The sequence below is a fragment of the Somniosus microcephalus genome, chromosome 13 (assembly GCF_052327205.1).
Source record: "Somniosus microcephalus isolate GS21.2 chromosome 13, FLI_Smic_1.0, whole genome shotgun sequence".
NCBI lineage: Eukaryota > Metazoa > Chordata > Chondrichthyes > Squaliformes > Somniosidae > Somniosus > Somniosus microcephalus.
The window spans coordinates 111,217,140-111,244,660 of NC_140999.1; the positions used below are offsets into that span (position 1 = coordinate 111,217,140).

The 27,521-nt window shown below is 46.0% G+C and overlaps 1 protein-coding gene and 1 pseudogene across 3 annotated transcripts in view; one reads left to right on the forward strand and one right to left on the reverse strand.

Annotated features, from left to right (window-relative positions):
- The first annotated feature begins 495 nt into the window (after positions 1–495).
- Positions 496–27,521, forward strand: part of LOC147108548 (cas scaffolding protein family member 4-like) — a 141,476-nt gene continuing 114,450 nt past the window's right edge. For 2 of the 3 annotated variants that reach the window (XM_086005224.1, XM_086005226.1), the window contains exon 1: positions 977–1,193. In XM_086005224.1, the coding sequence (XP_085861350.1) occupies positions 1,098–1,193 (96 nt within the window). In that variant the 5' untranslated portion in view covers positions 977–1,097. Of the gene's footprint in view, positions 674–976; positions 1,194–27,521 lie in introns of those variants that run through there. The other variant, XM_086005225.1, reaches the window with a different exon arrangement.
- LOC147108549 (uncharacterized) lies at positions 24,277–27,328 on the reverse strand (annotated as a pseudogene).

Genomic DNA, 27,521 nt, shown 5'->3' on the forward strand with positions numbered 1-27,521 from the left:
CAATGATGGAGCAATTATAATCAGGGATGCTCAAGAGGCCAGAATTAGAGGAGCGCAGATATCTCGGGGGGGGGGGGGGGGTTGTGGGGCTGAAGGAGATTACAGAGATAGGGAGGGGCGAGGCCATGGAGGGGTTTGAAAACAAGAATTTTGAAATCGAGGCGCTGCTTAACCAGGAGCCAATGTAGGTCAGCGAGCACAGGGGTGATGGGCGAGCGGGACTTGGTGCGCGTTAGGATATGGGCAGACGAGTTTTGGATGACCTCAAGTTTACGTAAGGTAGAATGTGGGCGGCCAGCCAGGAGTGCGTTGGAATAGTCAAGTCTAGAGGTAACAAAGGCATGGATGAGATCATTGTAACCTAATCCGCCTGGTGGCAAACTGATGGGATCGGGCGAGCCGCCCATTTTACACCCCGTGGAGTAAAATGGGCAGTTCGCCCGATCCCAGTGGTTTCCTGCCAGGCAGTTCGGGTTAAAATAACCACCATTATGTGAGGATGTCGGCTGAGGGTAGGATATGGTCCTGCTGCGGTGCCACCTGTTGTCGAATAGCCCACCAACACTCGCTGTCCAGGCCCACCAGTGAAGAATGATGACTCGGGCAATGAACCGGCAGACAGCTACTGACCGTGAAACTGTACCTCCGACATTCAGGAGAGGAGAGAAGGCTGGTAAGGGAAACAAAGAGGGAACTTTTTTTTAAAAATAGGCCAGAGGGTGTATGGGATTAAAAGTAAAATAAAAAAATAGTGAGATACAGCAAATGAAATTCAGTATTCAGCAGGGATAGCCTCCCACAGCATTCCGTCCTGCGGGCTATGTCAGTGTTGGTGTGTAATGTAACTCAATGCGATGGCCCTCAGGCCCCTCATCTGCATGAGGCCTTACACTGAGCCAATTGGAATGTCAGCTGTGTTTTCTTATGGTGATGAGCCCCATTCAAGCTCCTTAGTATTAAAACCCAGTCACTCAACGTGAGGTCGGCAGTGAAAAGAGCAAGAGGCGCATTTTCAATATACAACTTGCCACAAACAATCACTCCACAATAACAGAAAAAGAACCGGGGGGAAAAATGCCCAATGTTCAATAAGCTAGATGCACTGCTTTGTCCCTTTCTCTGACTGGATATGTTCTGTGGTGCGACAGCATGGACTGGGGAATATGAGCTGGAGATGGAAAATGAAGTTCACAGTGAGTATCTATCTCTCGTGCTCCTTTCGTGTTAGTAATGATTAGCGGTGGCATTTCCTGTTTGACATGAGCAGGATAACTTTCCTCAGTCAAAGCTCGCTGAAATGTGTCACAGTTTATTCATGGCAGCATCGTTGCTGCAAAGCTCAAGTACCCCTGTGAAATGAAACTACTGCTTCACTCAAAGGATAGAGTCTCAGCAAAAACCAACATATAAATGGATATTAACCATTTAGTGCAATAAACAAAAAACCCCACTGATAAAATACTCACTGTTGGCGCTTTTGAATTAAATCGTGCAGATCAGCAGGTTTGAAGTCTCGGTTTGTGCTGAGTTAGCTGATTCTGGTCAGTGCAACAGCAGCTGTGCTACAATACACTGCCGGAGGTGCCGACTTTCGGATGAGACGTTAAACCGAGACCCCGTCTTCCCTCTCAGGTGGATTTAAAAGATCCCATGACACTATTTCGAAGAAGAGCAGGGGATTTTTCCCCGGTTTCCAGCCAATATTTATCCCTCAAACCAACATCACTGAAACAGATTATCTGGTCCTTATCTCACTGTTGTTTGTGGGAGCTTGCTGTGCACAAATTGACTGCCGCGTTTCCTACATTACAACAGTGATTCAACAACAACTTGTATTTATATAGCGCCTTTAATGTAGTAAAACGTCCCAAGGCGCTGCACAGGAGTATTTTAAGACAAAAGATTTGACACCGAGCGACCTAAGGATAAATTAGGGCAGATGACCAAAAGCTTGGTCAAAGAGGTAGGTTTTAAGGAGCATCTTAAAGGAGGAACGAGAGGTAGCGAGGCGGACAGGTTTAGGCAGGGAATTCCAGAGCTTGGGGCCTTGGCAACAGAAGGCACAACCACCAAAAGTTGAGTGATTATAATCAGGGATGCTCAAGAGGGCTGAATTAGAAGAGTGCAGATATCTCGGGGGTTTGTGGGGCTGAAGGAGATTACAGAGATAGGGAGGGGCGAGGCCATGGAGGGATTTGAAAACAAGGATGAGAGTTTTGAAATCGAGGCGCTGCTTGACTCAACACTACTTGATTGACTGTAAAATGCATGGGACGTTCTGAGGTTGTGTAAGGCGCTATATAAATGCAAGTCTTTCTTTACAATTGCTCTCAGTGTCTAGCAAGGCAGGGGTTTGGTGGGGTTGGGGGACGTCAGTCGGCGTTCCCGTTGAAGATCAGAATCTAGTAACTTTTGCTGGAATGTGTGCTTCAGATGAGAGCAGGATTGGACTCGGCTGTGATACCGAATAGGCTGGTGACACTCACTCTCCTGGCTCACAGATGGAGAATGAGCCAGCAACTTTTGGAGAGGAGAATATTGCAATAAAAAAATGAACAATCCAATGAATATCAAAAGGAATTTTAATGTTCAAAATGCATCTCTACTTTCATGTAACATGCGGCAGATAAATTTCCTACAATTTTTCTAATGGAGTATATCATAAATGAGAATTCCAGAAACATGCGGAGCCAGAGATCTCCCTCACAGTATTTTCCAGCTAAGCTCAACCCTCTTTGTAGATTCTCTTTTTGCTGGAGGTGTTTCCCCGGCAACGTTTTTCTTCCTTTTGACATGAGGCACTGTAGCCGAGCGGGCTGGCACACAGCTCGTCCCCTGTACCCCTGTCGCAGCAACCACTGCTACTGCTCTGGCTAGTACCAGCTCACTCACCACAGAGCGGGGTTCGAGTCTGGGTCCGGGATAGTCTATGTGGCTCAGTAACCATGCACCAGGGAGGAGTGCCCTTTACCAACAGAGCCATTGGTCGGACCTCAGGAACGTAACAAGAAATAAAGAAAGGCTTGCATTTATCTACCACCTTTCACGTCCCCAGGAGGTCCCGAAGCGCATTACAGCCAACAAAGTACTTTTGAAGTGTCGTCACTGTTGTATCCTTCACATAAAAACAAAAGAGGTCATTTTTGAAGTCTCACCGCTGGGTGTACATATCAGAAATTCAGGGATACACTGTGCCCGAGTTTCTGATGGGTGGTCCTGGCAGGCTAAGCTCCCTGCCAAGGGCACAAAGTCCAAAAGTTACCCCAATTCGAAAATCATTTTCATGTCAAACGCACTGAATTGCTAAGTGACAAGCGGAACTTTATTATTTAAAAATATTTTATAACAAATTAGGAAACTTTCAAAACTATTTTTTTTTTTAAATTAAACAAATTTTTAAAATATGTTTTAGTTTAATTTTTAAATAAGGTACCGCCGGGCTGGTCAAGCCAGTGAGTAGCGGATGCGCACAGACCAGGAATGATCCAGGTTCGATCCCCAGTCCGTACTGACTTAGCTGATCGCACAGGGCACTGGTAAGGACACGACCATTGGCCTCACCATCCCTGGATTAGGGAAGGGAAAATGAGCCAGGAATCACTGTCCGATGACCCCTTCTGGAAAGTGGACATGAGGTGAGGACAGGACCCTGCTCGGCTGTGGTGCAGCCATTGGCGAATCAACAGCTGACACTCGCCTGGGCTCAGATTCAAAGGCTAGGTGCAGTACCTGAGAGCGGGAGCCTCTGTGGGGCCATAATCCAGACACAATCAGTGCCTTTGTGAGAGCCGGACAGAAACTTGGAAGGAAAAGCTCATTTTTTTTAAAGTTGTTATCGGTGACTAACTCAAAAATGCTAAATGTTACGTAATACTATTCAAGCCCCACTCCAGAGGCTTGAGCCCAAAATCCAGGCTGACACTCGCAGTGCCATACTGAGAGAGTGCTGTACTGTCGGAGATGTCGTCTTTCAGATGAGACATTAAACTGAGGCCCCGCCTGCTTGCTCAGGTGGACATAAAAGATCCCATGGCACTATTTCGAAGAAGAGCAGGGAGTTCTCCTCGGTGTCCTGGCCAATATTTATCCCTCAAGCAACATCACTAGAACAGATTATCTGGTCATTATCACATTGCTGTTTGTGGGAGCTTGCTGTGCGCAAATTGGCTGCCGCGTTTCCCTTCATTACAATAGTAACTGCACTTCAAAAAAGTACTTCACTGGCTGTTAAGCGCTCTGGGATGTCCTGAGGTCGTGAAAGGCGCTATATAAATGCAAGTCTTTCTTTCTTTATGGGTGACCAGCTTAGAAAGTGGCCGTTGTTACGTGATAATTCCATGTCACGCGTACAGGGAGCGTTCACATGATTTACGCCACCATTTGCCATCATTAGTAAGTTTTAAGAAGATGGAAAACGTTAGGCTCAGACATTGCTCCTATGCTTTGAGCAGCACAGAGTGCACCTGCTGTAATGGTGTAACTGGCAGACTTTGGGGGAAGTCAAGTCGGCGGTCTTCATGTTGACACATGCTGAGTGCAGCAAGGTGATGGGTGAAGGAAGAGATTCTGCTTCCTGTTCTGTGGTGAATGAAATCATCAGTTCCAGTATTTCAGGGCAATACGTCAATAATGGGCACAATAATGCAATTCCATCGCTTACACAAGTCTCCTCTGGTCCTTTTCAAGACAATGCAGTCGGAGGATTCAAGGTGCTCTCTAGGCCAGAGGAGTCGCAGCTGACTGCAGCGTTCAGTTCTCTGTCTGTCTGCTGCACTCATGAGAATGAACTTTGAAGTGCAGGTACTGGTGTTATGTAGGCAATCGTGGCAGCAGGGCGACGCCTTCTATAGTCGAGCAGTCTGCCAAGACTCGCTGCTTGTGCTTACACACTGAAAATGGGGGGGAATCAGTGTTAGAGCGAGGAGTATGGAGCATATCAGTGTAATAGTGAGAGTGAGGGTATTATTAGTGTTATAGTGAGAGCTGGGGGGCATATCAGTATTATAGTGAGTTATGTCAATGTTGTAGTGAGAGGTGGAGATATCATTATTATAGTGAGGGGTATGGCTATATTAGTGTTTGTGGTAAACCACTGTTGTTAGTATTGTTGTTCACCACTGTTGTTAGTACTGTTGTTCACTCTTGCATATTGTTGTACTTGTCTGTGCATGCCTCAGCTGACTCCGCCCCTGGCTCCACCCTCATGGCTGGGTATAAAGGTGGATGCTCGGCAGCCCCCGGCCCTTTTGGATACCAGGCAACCACAAGAGGCATGCTCTGTTCTTTGGTAATAAAAGCCTGTTTGTTACTTTCTCAACTTCCAGTCTTTTGTAGCAATTGATAGTGCATCAGTGTTATAGTGAGAGTGAGGGTTATATCAGTGTGTGGTATATCAGGGATGTGGAGCATGTCATTGTTATATGTGTCAGTTGTGACTCAGTAGTTTAATAATTAATAATTCAACTTTATTGTCATTGTACAATGCACAAGTACATGAACAACGAAATGTGATCTTGCAAGCTCCCATGAGTCCAGTACAAATAACATTAACATTAAACGTAAATAGCACCGTCCTGGGAGAAGCAAAGCCGCTGCGTCTGTGCGCGCCGCCATTCCATTGCCACCATTCCTCCTGTCCGACAATCTTCAGCCCAACGCCCGGGCCTGCTCGCCAGCTGCCCCTCCCGGGGCTCCTTCCGTGACTTTCTCACCAACCGCCCCTCCTCGGGGCTCTTTCCGTGACCTTCTGCACCTGGTCTTCCTTGATGGTTACCCCACCAGGTACTAACCAGGCCTGGCTCTTGCTTAGCTTCCAAGCCTTGCCAGTGACCCTGTCCCTAGTTCCAGGAACAGGGACTCTCGCCTCTGACTCAAAAGGTTGTGGGTTCAAGGCCCACTCTAGAGACTTGAGCACAAAATCTAGGCTGACACTCTGGTGCAGTACTGAGGGAGTGCTACACTGTCGGAGTTGCCGTCTTTTGGATGAGATGTTAAACCGAGGCCCCGTCTGCCTCTCAGGTGGATATATACATCCTATATCTATGGCACTATAGGAATTCTCCTGGTGAACTGGCCAATAGTTATTCCTCAATCAACACCACTAAAATCAAATAATCTCATCAATTATCTCATTGCTGTTAATGGAACCTTGCTAATTGTCTACCGCATTTATCTACCTTACAATGTTTCAAATTGGCTGTGTAGTGAAAGCAACAACAACAACTTGTATTTCTATAGCACTTTTAACATAGTAAAACATCCCAAAGTGCTTCACAGGAACGTTATCAAACAAAATTTGACACCGAGCCACATAAGGAGATATTATGACTGGTGACCTAAAGATTGGTCAAAGACGTAGGTTTTAAAGAGTGTCTTAAAGGAGCAGAGAGTGGTAAAGAGGCTGAGTGGTTTAGGGAGGGAATTCCAGAACTTAGGGCTTAGGCAGCTAATGGTGAAGCGATTAAAATCGGGGATGTGCAAGAGGTCAGAATTGGAGAAATGCAGATGTCTCGGAGGGTTGTAGGGCTAGAGGGGATTACAGAGATAGGGAGGGGTGAGGCCATGGAGGGATTTGAAAACATGGATGAGACTTTTAAAATCAAGGCATTGCCGGACTGGGAGCCAATGTAGGTCGGCGAGCACAGGGTTGATGGATGAACGGGACTTGGTGCAAGTTAGGATATGGACAGCAGTGGTTTCAGGTGAGCTCATGTTTATGCAGGGTGGAATTTTGGAGGCCGGCCAGGAGACCAGTGGAATAGTTGAGTCTAGAGGTAACAAAGGCATGGAAGAGCTCTATAAAAATGCAAGTTCTTTTTTTCTGAGTGTCGGTGACAGTGTTATAGTGAGGGGTGTGGGATATCTCAGTGTTACAGTGAGGGGTGTGGGGTATATCAGTGTTATAGTGAGGGGTGTGTGGTATATCTGTGTTACAGTGAGGGGTGTGGGGTATATCAGTGTTATAGTGAGGGGTGTGTGGTATATCAGTGTTATAGTGAGGAGTGCGGTGTATATCAGTGTTATAGTGAGGAGTGTGGGGTATATAATTGTTATAGTGATGGTGTGGGATATCTCAGCATTATAGTGTGGGGTATATCAGTGCTTTAGTGAGGAGCATGGGATATATCAGTGTTATAGTGAGGAGTGTGGGGTATATCAGTGTTATAGTGAGGGGTGTGGGATATATCAGTGTTATAGTGAGGAGTGTGGGGTATATCAGTGTTATAGTGAGGAGTGTGGGGTATATCAGTGTTATAGTGAGGAGTGTGGGCTATATCAGTGTTATAGTGAGGAGTGTGGGATATATCAGTGTTAAAGTGAGGGGTGTGGGGTATGTCAGTGTTATAGTGAGGAGTGTGGGATATATCAGTTTTATAGTGAGGAGTGTGGGGTATATCTGTTATAGTGAGGAATGTGGGGTATATCAGTGTTATAGTGAGGAGTGTGGGGTATATCAGTGTCATAGTGAGGGGTGTGTGGTATATCAGTGTTATAGTGAGGAGTGTTGGTTATATCAGTGTTATAGTGAGGTGTGTGGGGTATATTAGTCATAGTGAGGGGGTGTGGGTTATATCAGTGTTATAGTGAGGGGTGTGTGGTATATCAGTGTTACTGTGAGGGGTGTGGGGTATATCAGTGTTATAGTGAGGGGTGTAGGTATATCAGTGTTATAATGAGGAGAGCGGGGTATATCAGTGTTATAGTGTGGGGTATATCAGTGTTATACTGAGGAGTGTGGGTATATCAGTGTTATAGTGAGGAGTGTGGGGTATATCAGTGTTATAGTGTGGGGTATATCACTGTTATAGTGAGGAGTGTGGGGTATGTCAGTGTTATATTGTGGAATATATCAGTGTTATAGTGAGGGGGATGCGATATATCAGTGTTACAGTGAGGAGTGTGGGTTATATCAGTGTTCTAGTGAGGGGTATGGGTTATATCAGTGTTATAGTGAGGGGTGTGGGGTATCTCAGTGTTATAGTGTAGGGTTTATCAGTGTTAAAGTGAGGAGTGCGGAGTATATCAGTGTTATAATGAGGGGTGTGGGTTATATTAGTCTTATACTGAGGGGGTGTGAGTTATATCAGTGTTATAGTGAGGGGTGCGGGACATATCAGTGTTATAGTGGAGAATGTGGGATATATCAGTGTTATAGTGAGGGCTGTGGAGTATATCAGTGTTCTAGTGAGGGGTGAGGGGTATATCAGTGATATATTGTGGGGTATATCAGTGTTATAGTGAGGAGTGTGTGGTATATCAGTGTTACAGTGAGGAGTGTATGGTATATTAGTGTTATAGTGAGGAGTGTGGGGTATATCTGTTCTAGTGAGGGGTGTGGAAAATATCATTGTTATAGTGAGGGGTGTGGGTTATATCAGTGTTATAGTGAGGGGTGTGGGGTATATCAGTGTTATAGTGAGGGGTGTACGTATATCAGTGTGATATTGAGGGGTATATCAGTGTTATAGTGAGGAGTGTGGGATTTATCAGTGTTATAGTGAGGGATGTGGGTTATATCAGTGTTATAGTGAGGGGTGTGGTATATCAATGTTATAGTGAGGACTGTGGTGTATAGCAGTGTTATAGTGAGGGGTGTGGGGTATGTCAGTGTTATAGTGAGGGGTGTGGGGTATGTCAGTGTTATAGTGAGGAGTGTGGGGTATATCAGTATTATAGTGAGGGGTGTGGGATATATCAGTGTTATAGTGAGGAGTGTGGGGTATATCAGTGTTATAGTGAGGAGTGTGGGGTATATCAGTGTTATAGTGAGGAGTGTGGGATATATCAGTGTTATAGTGAGGAGTGTGGGGTATATCAGTGTTATAGTGAGGAGTGTGGGGTATATCAGTGTTATAGTGAGGGGTGTGGGTTATATCAGTGCTATAGTGAGGAGTGTGGGGTATATCAGTGTTATAGTGAGGGGTGTGGGGTATATCAGTGTTATAGCGAGGAGTGTGGGGTTTATCAGTTTTATAGTGAGGGGTGTGGGGTATATCAGTGTTATAGTGAGGAGTGTGGGATATATCAGTGTTAGAGTGAGGAGTGTGGGGTATATCAGTGTTATAGTGAGGAGTGTGGGGTATATCAGTTTTATAGTGAGGGGTGTGGGGTATATCAGTTTTATAGTGAGGGGTGTGGGGTATATCAGTTTTATAGTGAGGGGTGTGGGTTATATCAGTGCTATAGTGAGGAGTGTGGGGTATATCAGTGTTATAGTGAGGGGTGTGGGGTATATCAGTGTTATAGAGAGGAGTGTGGGGTATATCAGTGTTATAGCGAGGAGTGTGGGGGTATATCAGTTTTATAGTGAGGGGTGTGGGGTATATCAGTTCTAGGGAGAGCTATGGGTTATATCAGTGTTACAGAGAGGAGTGAGGGGTATATCAGTGTTAAATTGAGGAGTGTGGGATATGTCAGTGTTATAGTGAGGAGTGTGGGATATGTCAGTGTTATAGTGAGGAGTGTGGGGTATATCAGTGTTTTACTGAGGAGTGCGGGGTATATCAGTGAGCGTTGGGAAGAAAATGAGGACGTGAAGTAAATCAGCCAGGTTTCCTCCAGTGAAACCTGCTGAAACGTGCACAAGCTTGAATTTTGGGGAGAACAGAAGCAGGCCCTGCTGTGATGCCTCTGTGTTGAATAGCCTGCGACAGGCACTGTCTAGTCTGTCACACGAGGAATGGCTGTCAGGGCGGAAGGCCTATCTCAGCATGAGTCAGCACCTTCCTGGAGAGGAGGGGAGGAAAACATATATAAATATATATCAGACCAAAACAACTGTACACAAATGAAATGATGTGAAAACATATCACTGTCAAGTGAAAGGACTTGACTGTGAGGGCTGTGGCCAAAGATAGAATTCGAGTGACTGCCTGACAGAAAAATGCAGCCAGTACAAGTTCACCATTGTCATGCTTCAGCCTCGAGCATGGGCACCAGGCAACTGGCAGTCTCAGATGGCTGGCCTGTAATCCCTAAAGCCCGGCCACAATCAGGGTGTCACTCGCAGTTGTATCAGCTGTTTGACAGGCCCTCTGACAACGTGCACCCAGGCACGAGCTGGAATCCAGTCACAACCGCACCTGACGTCGCAGGGAGCCTGGAGCTCCTGGGACAGGCCCACTTCCGAGCACGCCCGTGACCCCATGTCAGAGTAACAGCAGCGTGCGTGCTGTGACTGTTCATTCGTAGCCTGCTTTATTAGCAAATGGCTGCCAACAGCCGTGGTTTATGCGGTGTCCATTTATAAAAGGAGCTGGATGATTATCTGACTGTGAATGGACGTAATCTTAAAATTAGTGGCCGGATCACACAGGAGTGAAATCAGAAAGCACTTCTTCATGCAAAGGGAAGTAGAAATCTGGAACTCTCTCCCCAAAAGGCTGTGAATGTTGGATCAATTGGAGCTTTCAAGATTGAGATCGATAGATTTTCGTTGGGTAACGGTATCAAGGGATATGGAGCAAAGGCGGATAAATGGAGTTGAGATGCAGATCAGCCATGAACGAGGGGCTGAATGGCCTACTCCTGTTCCTATCATAGAATCATAGAATAGTACAGCACAGAAGGAGGCCACTTGGCCCATCGAGTTTGTGCCTGCTCTTTCGAAGAGCAATCCAGTTAGTCCCACTCCCCTGCTCTTTCCCCATATCCCTGCAATTTTTTCTCCTTCAAGTATTTATCCAATTCCCCTTTGAAGGCTACTATTGAATCTGTATCCACCACCCTATCTGGCAGGACATTCCAAATCCTAACCACTCATTGTGTAAAAAAGCTTTTCCTCATGTCGCCTTTCGTTCTTTTGCCAATCTCCTTAAATCTGTGTCCTCTGGTTATCAACCCTTCAGCCATTGGAAACTGTTTCTCTTTATTTGCTCTATCTAAATCCTTCATGGTTTTAAACACCTCTATCAAATCTCCTCTTAGCCTTCTCTGCTCCAAGGAGAACAACCCCAACTTCTCTAGTCTATCCACATAACTGTATTCACTCACTCCTGGAACCATTCTAGTAAATCTCTTCTGTATCCTCTCCAAAGTCTTCACATCCTTCCTAAAGTGTGGTGCCCAGAATTGGACACAATACTCTGGCTGGGGCCAAACTAGTGTTTTATATAGGTTCAGCATAACTTCCTAGCTTTTGTACTCTATGACCTCATTGTGATGTGTGGTGCTTCCAACTCTTTGGGCTAGATTTTCGTGGCGCCGTCAGGCGGGGTTTCAGGTGTGTGGGGGGGGGGGGGGAAATCCCGAATTTGGGGGTCCCGACACCATCCCGCCCAAAACCCTGCCCCACGTAAGTTTCAGGGGCGGCGGGTACCCACCCTGCACTGGGACCCACCGAAACCAGGCGGGAAGGGATTAGTGCCAATTAACTGCCTGTTAACAGGTAGTTAACAGGCAGTTTTTAGCCTAATCCCTATTTTGAGGGGTTTCATGTGGCTTTCCCGACGGCTCCAAACCACGCCAGGTTAGAGCAGGCGGGCCTTCGGGTTGAAGGAGTTGGAGGGGTCGCGATGTCGTTGCTCAGGTGAGTGATTGGTGCATGAGTGTAAAGGTAAGTGTGTTTGGTGTGTCTAAAGTGTGTAAAGAACTTCACAGCCTTTCTTCCTGCAGCCGTCGGGAGCCCATCACTCACCTGGAACTTAAAGCTGAATGGCTGCGATCTGTGAAAAGTGACAGCCTTCAGCTTTGAGTGCCGGTAAGAGTTCTAACTGAGTCTGTGCAGAGTGACTCATAGTAGAACTCAGACTGTCATTGTTTCACAGCTTCAAACAGCTGTGAAACACTGATATTTCATCTGTCAAATACTCTTGACAGATGAAATTGCAGTCTGTGACGTCACCTGTTGCCGGGTGGCCCTTAATTGGCCTGCTGAGCCCGCTGGGCGGGCTCAACAAGGTCAATCAAGGGAAAATCGCGTGGATTGGCCAGACGTCGAAGTAGGTGGGTCAAAAATCTGAAAGGGGAAGTCCCGCCTTCTTCCCGACAGGTTCGGGAAAATCTACCCCTTTGACTTCCCAACCATACAAAGTATTACAAAGTATTTTGAGGCAGAGAGCACTAAAGTAAGAAATAGTAAGTTATTAGGTGGGGTCAAACTAAGAGAGAATACAGGATGGTCTAAGATGGGTTTACAGTGTATGTCTGTGAACGCACGAAGCGTAGTAAACAAGGTAAGTGAGCTGTAGGCACAAATAGCCGCATGGGAATATGATGTTGTGGCCTGAGACCTGGCTCAAAAAATGGCAGGATTGGGTATCAAATATTCCTGGTTATAAGGTGTTCAGGAAAGATAGGGAAGGAAAGATAGGAGGTGGTGTGGCAGTATTGGTTAAGGAGAATGTTAGTGCTGGAGAGGGAGGATGTCCTGGAGGGGTCAAGGACAGAATCTATATGGCTAGAGTTAAGAAATAATAGAGGTGCCATTACACTACTAGGTGTATTCTATAGTCCACCAAATAGTGGGAAAGATATGGAGGAGCAAATTTGCAGAGAAATTAGAGATTCAAGAACTATAGAGTAGTGATAATGGGGGACTTCAACTATCCTAATATAGACTGGGATCATAATAGTATAAAGGGCAGAGAAGGGGAAGAATTTCTGAAGTGTGTTCAGGAGAACTTTCTTGATCAGTATGTTTTTGGCCCGACTAGGGAGGAGGCATTGCTGGATCTGGTTCTGAGGAATGAGGCAGGTCAAGTGGAGCAAGTGTCAGTAGGTGAACATTTAGGGAACAGTGATCATAGTACCATAAGGTTTAGATTAGCTATGGAAAAGGACAGGGAGCAATCTAGAGTAAAAATGTTTAATGGGGGAAAGTCAATTTCAGTGGGATGAGAACGGATCTGGCCCGGGTAAACTGGAATCAAAGATTGGCAGGCAAAACTGTAATGGAACAATGGGCTGCCTTTAAAGAGGGAATAGTTCAGGTACAGTTGAGGTATATTCCCACTAGGGGGAAAGGCATGGCAACTAAAGTCAGGGCTCCCTGGATGACGAAACAGATAGAGAATATGATGAAGCAGAAAAAGAGCACGTATGTCAAATGTCAGGTTGCAAATACATCTGAGAATCAGGCTATATATAAATAGAAATGTCAGAGGAGAAGTGAAAAAGAAAATGAGTGGCAAAGAGAGGGTATGAGAATAGAACGGCAACCAACATAAAAGACAATCCAAATTTCTTCTACAGGCATATAAATAGTAAAAGGGTAGTAAGAGGAGGGGTGGGGCCGATTAGGGACCAAAAAGGAGACCTATGCACGGAGGCAGAGGGTTTGGCTGAGGTACTAAACGAGTACTTTGCATCTGTCTTCACCAAGGAAGAGGATGCTGCCATAGACATATTAAAGGAGGAGGTAGTGGAGATACTTGATAGGGTAAAAATTGATAAAGAAGATGTATTAGAAAGGCTGGCTGTACTTAAAGTAGATAAATCACCAGGAGTGGAAGGGATGCATCCTTGGATGCTGAGGGAATTGAGGGTAGAAATCGCAGAGGTACTGGCCATAATATTCCAATCCTCCATAGATACGAGAGTGATACCAGAGGACTGGAGAATTGCAAATGTTACACCATTGTTCAAAAAGGGGTGTAAAGATAAACCCAGCAACTACAGGCCAGTCAGTTTAGCCTTGGTAGTGGGGAAGCTTTTAGAAACAGTAATCAGGGACAAAATTAACAGTCACTTAGACAATTGTGGATTAATTAAGGAAAGCCAGCACGGATTTGTTAAAGGCAAATCGTGTTTAACTAACTTGATCGAGTTTTTTGATGAGGTAACAGAGAGGGTTGATGAGGGTAATGTGGTTGACATAGTGTACATGGATTTCCAAAAGGCGTTCGACAAAATGCCACATAATAGGCTTGCCAGCAAAGTTGAAGCCCATGGAATAAAAGGGACAGTGACAGCATGGATACAAAATTGGCTAAGTGACAGGAAACAGAGAGTAGTGGTGAACGGTTGTTTTTCAGACTGGAGGAAGGTATAGAGTGGTGTTCCCCAGGGGTCGGTTCTAGGACCACTGCTTTTCTTGATATATATTAATGACTTGGATGTGCATGTATAGAGCACAATTTCAAAATTTGCAGATGACATAAAACTTGGAAGTATAGTGAACAGTGAGGAGGAGAGTGATTGACTCCAGGAAGACATAGACAGGCTGGTGAAATGGGCGGACACGTGACAGATGAAATTTAACGCAGAAAAGTGCGAAGTAATACATTTTGGTCGAATGAGGAGAGGACATATAAACTAAATGGTACAATCCTAAAGGGGGTACATGAACAGAGAAACCTAGGGGTATGTGTGCACAAATAGTTGAAGGTGGCAGTTTGAGAAAGCAGTTAAAAAGGCTTACGGGATCTTGGGCTTCATAAATAGAGGTATAGAGTACAAAAGTGTGGAAATTATGATGAACCTGTATAAAACACTGGTTCAGCCCCAACTGGAGTATTGTGTCCAATTCTGGGCACCACACTTCAGGAAGGATGTGAAGGCCTTAGAGAGGGTGCAGAAAAGATTTACGAGAATGATTCCAGGAATGAGGGACTTCAGTTACGTTGATAGACTGGAGAAGCTGGGGTTGTTCTCCTTGGAGCAGAGAAGGTTGAGAGGAGATTTGATAGAGGTGTTCAAAATCATGAGGGGTCTGGACAGAGTAGATAGAGAGAAACTGTTCCCATTGGCAGAAGGGTCGAGAACCAGAGGTCACAGATTTAAGGTGATTGGCAAAAGAACCAAAGGCGACGTAAGAAAAAACTTTTTTACGCAGCGAGTGGTTAAGATCTGGAATGCACTGCCTGAAAGGGTGGTGGAGGCAGACTCAATCTTATCTTTCAAAAGGGAGTTGGATAAGTATCTGAAGGAAAAAAATTTGCAGGGCTACAGGGAAAGGGCGCGGGAGTGGGACTAGCTGAGAGTCGACACGAGCTCGACGGGCCGAATGGCTTTCTTCCGTGCTGTAATTCATGATTCTATGATTCTATTTACAGCACAGAAACAGGCCATTTGACCTAACTGGTCTATGCCGGTGTTTATGCTCCACACAAGCCTCCTCCCACCCCTTTTCATCTAACCCTATCAGAATACCCTTCTATTCCTTTCTCCCTCATGTGCTTATCTAGCTTCCCCTTGAATGCATCGATGCTATTCGCCCCAACTACTCTCTGTGGTACAAATTGTACCCCTTTTGCTAGATGGACTGAAGAGTTATTAATTCACAGGAAATGAAGCAGAATCAGCAAATTACATCTGTGACAAAAATAAAGATTTAGCTTGAAATTTACTTCTTTTATTCCTCAATAGTACTGTAGATAAGGGGCTAAAAACCAGCTTATCTCACAGAAGAATGTTACCGCTGACTTTGTTCCATCGTTTTTTGTTATAATCTGTCAATTTGTCTGGACAACGAATGTCTGAGGGATAGGTCAAACCTCTCAATTCATACACAAGAATTCTGGGTGTTATGATCAAATATGTGCTTGATTGGCAGCTTCTTTCAAATTGACCAGACAGTCATTTAGATTCACAAAGCCCCAGTCACCATTTCAAGGTATTTTATTGGCCTGCACTTTTAAACCAGTGAGTCTAATTGGAACCTTCGAAGAGAGGTTGTCTGTCTGGAATTTCTGTTGTGAGCTGGGCTGTGACAGATAATTCCTGTAGTGAAGAAAGAAGAAATGAACCACTACACAGAAAATTAATTATAGCGTCGTTTTAGCACAGAGTTGTGAACTAGTTATTATTTTCTAGTGTACAAGAAGCTAGTAAAACTTAACTACCACTGTTAAAATATGTATTTTGCTGTTTATCCTCTTCCTCTATTACAACTGTTTAACAAATTTGTTTGGTAGTTAAAGCTTAGGATCAAGCCTGGTGCAGAGTTACTCTGTCACATTTCGAGGACAAGGAAGATAGAACTAGTGGGCTGAAGTAACTTAAAAGAAGGGCTCTCTCTTCATTATACCAGATGTGTGATAGAACCTGTACCTAGATAGCAGGCCGAGCGAAAGCACTCTACAATTTATAAGTAACGGAAGTTCACTTACAAAAATAGTCAGAAATATCAAGAGTAAAGAAAAGGTGAGAGAATCAAAACATAATAATAGCCTTTCAAAATAGTTCTCCAGAAAAAAACCCTATTACTCCTAAACGTTCTACACCAATATCCATTGCAATGCTGTTCAAAAGAAAATGATGGACATTTTTTCAGATTCAAAAACAAAATTCCAATTTTCTCTCCTGAAGGAACTCAGTCCTACTTGAGCATGGTTCTGTAGGCTTCAGATACCCTCCAGTACCCCAAAGTGTTCGTGTGTGAGCCCAGATCCTTCTTCGCTCTTCACTTGACACCCACACATTCCAGCAGTGGTCAGTGGACGGTGATTGGGAACACTGCCTGATTATTTTGCTTAGTTTTGACCTGCTGTGGTGCCTCTACTGATACCCTGGCTGTTTTAAGCTGCTCTTACAATGGTGCTTGCTTTAGCCGTGGTTTCTGCGTCTGTGAGTTAGCTCCCTGCGCTTACAGTGCTAAAGCCGGCTCCCTTATCCCATCGATTTGTAGACATCATTTTTTTTTCTGAATCTACGTCTGATTCTATCACTGCGATAAGACAGCCAAATTTATTAGTGCAAAGCTCAGTAGGCTAGCTTACGTATGCTAAGTCTCCAAACGGGTGCTTCTTCAGCAGCACCTCCCACTTCTTCCACCTAGAAGGACAAGGGCATCAGGCGCATGGGAACACCACCAAATTCCCCTCCAAGTCACAGACCATCCTGACTTAGAAGTATATCGGTGTTCCTTCATCGTCGCTGGGTCAAAATCCTGGAACTCCCTACCTAACAGCACTGTGGGAGTACCTTCACCACACGGACTGCAGCGGTTCAAGAAGGAGGCTCACCACCACCTTCTCAAGGGCAACTAGGGATGGGCAATAAATGCCGGCCTTGCCAGTGACGCCCATATCTCATGAATGAATTTTTAAAAATCCGAACTAAAATAAGCGGCAGTATAAAAATGGCTTTAAGTTTGTCAGGTATGTGGCTTATGGGCTGTTGACTTAACGCAATACAGAATGACTTGAATCAGCTGGCTTAGCTTAGACTGAGCTGAACACTAGGACTGTCAGACTTGGTACCACCTAAGACATTTTTTATTGAAACATTTTAAGAGGTGTAAAAGTCCCTGTGATATGCAACTTCCTAATACTGAGACATTGTGTGACTTGATGCAATGCTGAATTATTCTAATTCCTGTTCCCCTTCCTGCAGCACATCCTGTTCACAGAAAGCCAGAAAGTTTTATTGCTAATCTCATTAACATGTGCGATGCTGGTTTATGGGGGGTGGGGTGTAAAAATACTTGGGTGTTTACATGAAAAGATGCTGTCAAGAGACTCGGTCTGGATCCGGGTCTGCAGTACTATTTCTGGACAGCACTGGCTGTAGCAGTGACAAGAACTGACACAATGAGCAGCCATCAGTAGGGTTATTAACTCATTTACAGTACGGTCTTGTCAGGGGAGACAGCCTTGAGGCATGTGCTACAGTTGCCAGGCCAATTTATCAGCTACTTAGAAAGCCTCCGAGTCCGATAGCGATTACTTAACTGGTTCCACAGCGTAAACTGGTATCTGTTAATTGCAGAGTGCTGACCCTCGTTATTGACCAATCTATTTACCCTAGAGCCCAGACTGATACCCAGCCCTAGTGTCCATCATACTATTTGCAGTCTCTCTTAATCTAGATATCGGAAACCACGTCCAGGCAACACAGTTAAGGTGTTATCACTAGGGTAGGATTTGAGTAATGGTGGGTGCGTGAAATGTTCCTATTCTGTTCACTTAAACTATGAAAATCTTCCCCCTCCCCCAGCAGTATAAAGCAAGGTCACTATTACACTGCATCTTAGAGAATCTCTCCCAGCCTCGCACTCCCCCGTTTACATTTCCACCCGGCACCAATATTGGTCAGACTCCAAGCAGATGCGCAGCGCCTGGATCTAGTGGTAGCTTGTAAGAACCATGAAGCCATGGCTTTCCCCTGCCATGTAGTGTTGCCAACTCTGGTTGGGCATATTCCTGGAGGCTTCCTCACATGTCCTTCTGTCTCCAACTGCCCCGCCCAGTCAAATAGCCTTTGTCCCTTCTCCAATATTTTTATATAAGTAATAAACAATTGGGACGAAATTCGCCTCTGGGGGCGCTAACGGAGCGCAAAGGGCTTATTGCCCAGGCGGGTGTGCTAATAGTGCCTGCCGAGAAATTCGACGCGTCGCTGCTGAGGTGCTAGCCGATAGCGCCGCGCCCCTGTCGGTAGCACCCTGGGCCGCTGAGCCACTGGCGATGACGTCATCACCGAGTGACGTGGCCCCTTAATGCTCCACAGCCGATTTTCGACTGCACCCCGTGAGGCTGCCATGGGCGATGTCAGCGACAGTCTCGCGGGTCGCGAGCCGGGCCGCACACTGCTTGTGGGGCACTAATTAAAGGGGAAGGTCCAGCTGCACCCCGCGTCGACATTTTTTATTTTGGTCGGCCTCCAGGTTGGCCCCTCTTGGCGGCCCTTGGCATGGTCCGTGGCTGCCATCGCGCCCTCCGGCACTGCGTCACAGTGCTGGGCTGCGGCCACGGCACCACGCTGCCCTGGTGGGCTAGTGGAGGCCGTCAAACGGCCTACAGAGTGCACAGCGGACCTCCCCTTTAACGGATGGGGAGGGGCGCTGAAACACGTTAGTGCTACGTGGAGTGGCCATGTAGTGCTCCAGCGCTACCGCGCTTTGCGCCCCACGCACCGCCCAAAGAGGAAGTGGAGTACCTGAGAGAGCATAACTGAATTTCGCCCCCAAAGTGTTCAAAGAAAATGAAAAAAAAAAATCCACAATTTTTTAACTCCTCTATGATTTTTCTCTGGGGTTGCTGGCAGCAGTGTCCAGGAGATTAATCTTCAATTCCTGGAGTGTTGGCAACCCTACTGCTGTGGGAAGGTAAATTGGGCAGTTCAGATTACCAACTGCAGGGGAACGGTACTCTCGTGGTAATGTTACGGAACCAGTAACCCAGAGGCCTGGATGGACGAATAATCCAGAGACGTCCATTCAAATCTCTCCGTTGCAAATTGAGAATTTGAATTCAGTTTTAAAAATCTAGAAATAAAAAGCTGACCATGAAGAGACCATGAAACTCTTGGATAATCGTAAAAACACAACTGGTTCACGAATGTCCTTTAGGGAAGGAAACCTGCCGTCCTTCCCCAGTCCGGCCTATATGTGACTCCGGTCCCACACCAACGTGATTGACTCCTAACTGCCTTCTTAAGTGGCCTAGCAAGACACTCCGTGGTATCAAACCATTAGATGGCCCATCACCACCTTCTCAGAACAACTAGGGAAGGGCAATATATGCCAGCCTTGACAGCAACGTCCACATCCCATGAATTAATAATATAAAAAAGGCATACGGTGAAAGAACTGCATACTTGCAATCTTACAACATAACACCTATAGATTTCATCCCTCCAAACTTGGGTTCTGTCCGGAGAGAGTGTTTGATCTACATAACAGAAGGTTGGCTGATGTGGTTTTAAGTCAGTCACTGGTGGGACACAGGGGAGGGTGGTATTTGAAGTTATGGTGAAGACTATCACACAACATTTAAGCATGTTGGAGTCAGTGAAACTTTATCTCGAGTCTGTTGGTACTAATGACAATACAGATCGAATTTCATGGTCAATGTGGTCTCCTGGACTGGCTTTGATCGTCTGAGGGGGTCGGAGAGGACATTTTTTCCCCTTCTTGGCCCTGGGTTTTTCTGTTTATTTGCCTCTTCCAGGAGATTGCAGACCTGAGGAGGGTGAGAAAAAGAAAGACTTGCATTTATATAGCGCCATTCATGACCTCAGGACGTCTCAAAGTGCTGTACAGCCAATGAAGTACTTTTGAAGTGTGGTCACTGTGGTAATGTAGGAAGGGTCTAGTCATGGTATCATGAGTGTGGGGAAGGCTTGAAGGACCAGCTTGTCTTTTCCTGCCCATCATTTTCGTATGTATATAATGCCCTGGTCATATCTTGACATGTAGATCAGTTTTAACATTGGCTGCGACCGATGTTACTTACACACCGCCAATGTGTAATATCATCTGCTTGAATTAGTTGCTGCATCGAGTAAGGTGCATTGACCAGCTCGATCCTGTCATCATCCGACACCCACCCCAGCTCGCTGGGTGGCAATCAAGAGCAGGCTGACTTTTTCCCTCCCTAACCCATAGGCACCTAGGCCCACTGTAGCACTACTGCACTTGTTGACATTGGATAACCCAGCACAAACTGGAAATTGAACCTATATGCATTTACCCGTTGAACGAGTAGGGAGCAGCACTTTACCCAGCATGGATGGAACACTAAATCCTCCGTTTCTACATCACTTCATCCCCTCCCTGTACCACGGGCAAGAGTCTGCTCCTTAAACCCAGTATCAGGTATTGTCCCAAAGTGTATGTGGGAAAAACACAACAGAGTAAATTGTCTACTCCTCTTCCTCTGTCTCTTTTCCACTGTTCAGCAGTCTATAATAAACTCCCAACTGAATAACATTTTTCCTTCTTATTCCTTGGCCTAGAAATTCACTTTGGGCCCGCCAGCTGGCGTGCGCCCAAAAGTTAGCGCTGAGCGCGGAGCCAGTTGCGACCGTCAGATATTCAGTTTTTGCGCCCCAAGTCGGAACCGGGCGCTATTCCAGGGTGTGCCCGCCCCCGCTTGGGGCACTGAAACTGAATTTCAGCGCTCTAGGCGCCGCTGCGCCACCCGCTGTGGAGCGGCAGGCTGCGGTACTGCAGGCCTCCTCCTTCTCTTAAGGGGGAGGTGCCTGCAACGGGGAGATCGCCGCTGGATAGTGCTGGCAAATGAGCCCGGCACCATGGAGAAGTGCCGGGTTCGCAGAAAGCAGCCGGCAATGCCGCGCGGGGCGGGGGGGGGGTGTGGAGGAGGCCGGGGAAGGAGGTGCGGGCAGGCGGCCGCTGAAAAAGCGGCCGGCCGCACCTCCACCTTAAAGCGCCCCACTAAGGCTACAGTACGGCCCCGTTTTCTGATCGCTGTTTGCGGCCACTGCGGAAGAGGCGGCCGCAACTCAATATGGGGGTCGGGGCACTGCGCACACCGATGACGTCATCGGTGCCGGCGCAGCGCTAACGGCTACCGCCGCCATTACCGCTGCGCTGAATATCAGCGCAAACTCCTCTATTGGCGCAGAAGCCCTCTTTTGGGCGGTAACTGGCCGCAAAGCTGGCAGCGCCTTACTGAATTTCTAGGCCCTTAACTCTTACCAAATAGATTCTGCTTTTGGACCACCTCCTGCATCAACCTTGTGTTCTCGTGCTGAAATGGAACCTTTGATTCATTCTCTCACCCCTCCTTTATTCGCACTCTATACCTCCTAAATATTTTGCAACCGGTAAGATTTTGATCCCAGTGCTGACCCAGTCTAAACTGCTGTGTACTCAGACAACTGATCTCAGCCGATGGGGTGCGGTGGTTGGGGGAGGGGGAGGGGGGTAGGCTACCCTTGGTCTTTGTGCCCCTGAACTAGGGAGGGCGTAATTGGCCAGGGTTTTTCCCCCATCCAACAACCCCGGCTGGAAGCAATTGTGTGAGCTGATGTCGAAAGAGGACAGGATTGGGCTCGGCTCAATGAATTCCCTGCCGACACTCACTGTTTGGGCTCAAGCCTGAATAATGCTGACTTGCACAAGGTAGTACGTCGAGGGCAGCCAATTCCTGTTGACCTGGAGTCTTCTGAGGAGGCAATGCCTTCAAAAAATGGAGATGAGGGAGAAGGAAAGGAAAACATCAGACGCAAAAGCAAAATATCCCAGAATGGAAGGTCGAGCGATGCTGACATTAAGGCCACAGGTCGAGGCCAGGTGTTTACTCTCGGTGGGTGGAGGGGTAATATCAGGTGTATTAGACTGCTCTCACAGAGCCCATACTGGCCACGATTGCCAGATGCATGGGAGCAGGTCTGGCGAATCATTTTGGAAGCACATCTGGAAACTCATGGAGGAAGAAAGAGGCGGATGAAAAAAGATCCTGCTAATTTTCTCCCCTACCCGCCCCCTCCTCTCCTGAAGGTCCCCACCGTTCCACAGATGATGAGAAACCTCGGATACCTCGTCCGAGTGGGACTGGGCACTGAATGCTGGCAGGCTGCTCCACCGTGGAAGTATCGCAGCCCAGCCAGCATCCACACAGGGTCACTGGAGAGCAATCAGGAGTGAGGACTCCGATCACTTCCTTCCTCTCCTTAGCCCCGCAGCCAATTCTTGCCCTTCAAACACTACCCCAGCAGAGGCCAGCTAACTCAGCACAGGAGAGGGGTGAAATCTGAGACTTTCCTGGTCTGCATAGCTCAGCTACGCATTGCAGTAACCAGCTGGGCCATAATAGGGACTGGCAAATAGGCAAATTATTTTTAACCAAGATATTTTCATAAAAATGTTGCTCCATTACTTTTCTGTGATGTCACATTGATAAACAGCCCTTCCAGACTCCCTCCCCCCTCCCAGCAGATTTGATGAGGATCTTCCCCTTTAAGAATGTGCTCCACCAATGACTTAATGGGTGAATGCAATTAGTGTTACACTGAGCCACACAGACTAGGATGGCTCAAGGTTCGATCCCCGGTCTGTGTTGAGCTGTTCTTGGCTGGGGAAGTAGTAATGTCATCACAACTGGCACCTGGGCAAGTAAAACGAGCCAGGGATTCTGCTGGTGATCACAGTCCAGTGACTCCTTCTAGAAGTATGTATGTGTGCAGACATTGGGTGAATTGGGCAAGACTGTGTTGCCCTCCATACTTGAATAGTGCACTGACGCTCACTGCCGAGATTGATCACTTGGGTGAGCTAAATGAAAAGAAATTCAGTGTAAAGCACAACACGCACACAACATGTGAGAATATGAAGAGATTGGGAGAGAAGTCAAAAAAAAATTAGAAAGGCAAAGAGGAACTATGAAATTAAATTATCAAGGAACATAAAACAAAATGATAAAATATTTTACAGGCACATAAATAAATAAAGGAAAGTCGGGATGGGTATAGGGCCACTAAGAGATGGACAGGATAATGTCACAGGCAGTGATAGAGAGATGGCAGAAATATTAAATCATTACTTTACTTCAGTATTTACCAGGGAGACAGAACAGGTTGACATGGCATCGGATAATGAGATTAGTAATGAGATAACTGCATTTAAAATAAAGAGGAGAAATATTAAATAAACTAATCAAACTCAAAGAGGATAAAACCCCTGGTCCGGACGGATTACATCCGTGCATTTTAAAAGAATCTAGGGAAGAGATAGCAGAGGCATGACTGCACATATTTAATAATTCGTTAAAACAAGGTGTAGTGCCAGAGGACTGGTGGATAGCTAATGTAATACCTATATTTAAGAAGGGAGATAGAACGTGTCCAGGGAACTATAGACCAGTCAACCTAACATCAGTGGTAGGAAAAATAATGGAATCCCTACTAAAGGAGAAAATAGAAGATTATCTAGAAACCAAAAATATAATAATGAATAGTCAGCATGGATTTCAAAAGGGAAAGTCTTTCTTGACCAATCTCATTGAATTTTTTGAAGAGGTAACAGAGAGAGTAGACAAGGGTAATGCAATTTTTTTTTGTCTTACAATACTCCTGTGCAGCGCCTTGGGATATTTTACTATGTTAAATGCGCTATATAAATACAAGTTGTTGTTGTTGTTGTAGCTGTCATTTATCTAAATTTTCAAAAGGCCTTCGATAAGGTACCACAAAATAGCCTAATGAATAAGGTCAGAGAATGTGGAGTCAGGGGACAAGTAGCAGAATGGATAACTAGTTGGCTTCAAGACAGAAAGAAGAGAGTAGGAGTAAAGGGTGGCTATTCAGAGTGGCAGAAGGTGGGAAGTGGTGTTCCACAAGGATCAGTGCTGGGACCACTGTTGTTCACAATTTACATTAATGATTTAGACTTTGGAATCCAAAACACACTTTCTAAATTTGCAGATGACACCAAATTGGGGGGCGGGGATAGTCAATACTGAGGAGGACTGCAACAAATTACAGGAGGACATTAATAAAGTTGCAGAATGGGCATATAATTGGCAAATGAATTTCAGCACAGATAAATGTGAGGTATTACATTTTGAAAAATAGGGAGGTCACGTATTATTTGGAAAATAAGAATCTAAGTGGGTGTAAGTGTAAATGAATTCACTCTCTTCTGTATAAGGTAAAAACACACAGTTTATTATATGAAGCACTTCGGGAGAAGAGGTTAAAGACTCCACAGTCTAGTAACCCTCTTCTCGCCGTCAGTGGTAGCGAAACTCCTTTTATACATTTTATGAGCCGGATAAGCAAAATATTACACACAAATGTCTTCACCCAATCACGTTCCCTTAGCAACAATTTCCTTGTCCAATTATACTTTCAATACCAACTTAATTATAGTTTGTGCCTTAAGCTGAGTTTGTTTTGTCTTAAGCTGAGTTTGTTTTGTTACTTCCTTGGTGGACTTCATGTTGTTCTGCACGTACACAGTTTGATTGCTGACATTACTTGCCGCACTCAGATCGGCGGAGCCATTTTGTCTTGGTTCATGTCCCTTATTTATAATTTCACTTCTTACAGTCCCTCCTGTTGGTCCCTGGCCAAACCCAATTGGCCCGGGGAACCATTCTGATATGATTAGTCCTTGTATCCCATTGCTTGTATCGATCGTTCTTTTCTGGTTGTATTCGGAATCTTTTAAATGAACAAGTCAGTTCGTCCTTGATAAACTTTTACAACCAGGGCTGCAGGAGCAACATGTTTGGCCATCTGGGCACAGCAACATTTCAACAATAAAAACATACAATATATCACGATTACTATTACAAAGAACAATATCAGTCCCTGTACCAGTGAGGTCCCAAGCGATCCCAACCAACCAGTCACCCAATTCCACAGGGTCGAGGTAAGTGGTTGTTTGAGTTTCTTCACTTCCTTTCTTATGTGCTCGGCCAAGTTCTTAATTTTCTCCGATTTGTCTGGGATATATGTGCAACATTCAGTCCCTATTAGCGCACACGTGCCCCCTTCTTTGGCTAATAAATAATCTAAGGCCATTCTGTTGTGTAAGGCCACTGTACGGAGTGCCACCATTTCTGCACTAATGTCACTGATAGCCTCGGCCGTATCATTGGCTGTGGTTTCTAATATCTTCTCCAGCCTTCTCATCTCGTCCATGGTCAGTCCTACCCCCAACGGGGCTAGCAGGACACCAAAGAATCGTTGAGACGTTGTCAGGTCTCTTTTCTGTACATGATTTCCCTGTACTTGTGAGAGGTGGTCCACAAACCTAGTATAGGGGACTACGTAGCCTAGGTAGCAAGACCCAATCCAGGTCGGTGGCAACCATGGGTATGCTTTGTGACCACAGATAAAGTAAGTACCATTATAGGAGGTGAGATTTTGAACTACTGACTCACGGACTCTCCATCTCCATCTGATCCCTTCCATATCCTTTCCACTTGTTTTGTTTAGAACATTTGTTAGTTCAAAGGAACCCTGCCCCTAGTTCTGTGTCCTATTAATCTTCGTAACACTAAAAGACAGGGTACAATTACTATGTCCCACTGCTTGTCCTCCTGTTTCATTTCTACTTAAACATATCGCCCCCTGTGGTCTTCCAGCTCCCGAGGTGTTAGTGAGAACCAAGAATAGGGGTGGTCTGGTGCGATTGTAATTAGGCTGGTACCATCCCTGGAAAGTGGTCAGATTATAACCTGCTGACCTCCATTATTCCCTATCCCCCTCTTGGCCATCTGAATCATTAAAATCACTACTGTCGTTTCGGCACATGGCCCATTCAGCCGTCTCTGATGCTTTAAAGGGGATGGGTCTCAAGGGGATGCCTCCCCTCGAGTGGTTGGGCACATGTGCACATACCCAACATCCCTTTGTTTTTCCTGCTTACACTGCAGATTGGTACGACATATACAAAAAGGTATTTACATTTAGTTCTCTGGGGTTTCTCTTATTGCTCTCCGGCTCTGGAGCCTGCCTCAGTATTAACAGACAGACCCCCAATAAACACGTACATAACACCAAAATTAATTTTACCATTTTTACATCAATTTATATCCACACTTATAGAAATTAACAATGTTCAAAAAGGCGTCCTTGTGTCAATTCTATCCAGCCATCTCAATTTCTTCTCCAGCCGTCTTCCTGGTGAAGGTTTATTCTGAAAGGCTGGACAAACATAATTATCTGGACGGTGATCAAATCGTCATGCTATGCTTACACTAAGTTTTTGTCCTTGTATATCTCTCCCCCCTGTTGGCCATGAGCCAGTATTTTTCGCAACAAGTACAACGTGGCCCGTACGTTTAATTGGGGTGGTACACTTTCAACTGTGTCCAATGTTTCCATCTACCTACCCCCTTGATGTCAACGCAGGCACAGGTATCCCCGCTGATGATGACCTGATAAGGTCCTGACCATTTTGGGGCAAAACCGGGTTTACCAGGTAAAACTTTTACCATGACTTGACTTCCTGCGGGAGGGACAGCCGGAAACTCAAGCAGACTTGTTTTGTCATCTGCTGCAGCCTGCTTATCTCTAATTTGTTGTCACATTTCTTTTAATTGGTTGCTTAGTTCGAGGACATAGCGGCGCAGCCTATCCTTTAAAGGCCCTACATCAGTTCCTCCGGTAATTATACCTTCTGGGAGTAACATTGCCCTCCCAGTCATTAGCTCGTATATGGTGTTCAACCGGTGGTACGATTTGGGGTAGCCCGCAGTTTCATTAGGATGATGGGCAGTACATTTACCCATGTTTTTCCCGTGTCACGGATTGCCTTTGCGAGTGCCGTCTTTAGGGTGCGATTCATGCGTTCTACCATCCCAGAACTTTGGGGGTGGTAGGGAATATGAAACTTCTGTTTTATTCTCATGAGTCCACACATTGCCTTCATGATCACTCCAGTGAAATGGGTTCCCTGATCGGAGTCAATTTGGAAGGGCATTCCCCATCTAGGGATAGTTTCCTCTGCCAAAATACGTGCCACTGTGGTAGCGGTGCAATTGCGGGTTGGGAAAGCCTCGACCCATCGAGTGAACTGGTCGATAATGACCAGGCAATACTGTTTCCCCCTTGACGTGGGGAGAGGACCCGTGAAATCGATCTGGATATTTTCCCAGGGCTGGTGTGTGAGTCGTATTTTGACCGGGCGACCTGGATTATGCTGGGCGCATGTAACATAGCGTTGGCAGTGTTTGGCCACATCCCGCCCCATCCCGGGCCACCACCATTCCTTTGAGATTAGCTCTATCATGGGTCCACGACCCGTGTGGGCGATGCCATGATGCATCTCTAGGAGGGTCTGCCGAATGCAGGCTGGAGCGATGGTCTTTCCTTCCTTTCTCCAGATGAGGTCTGGGCCTTGTCGCCCGCCTGCCTGGTACCACTCCCACTTCGGAACCCTCCCT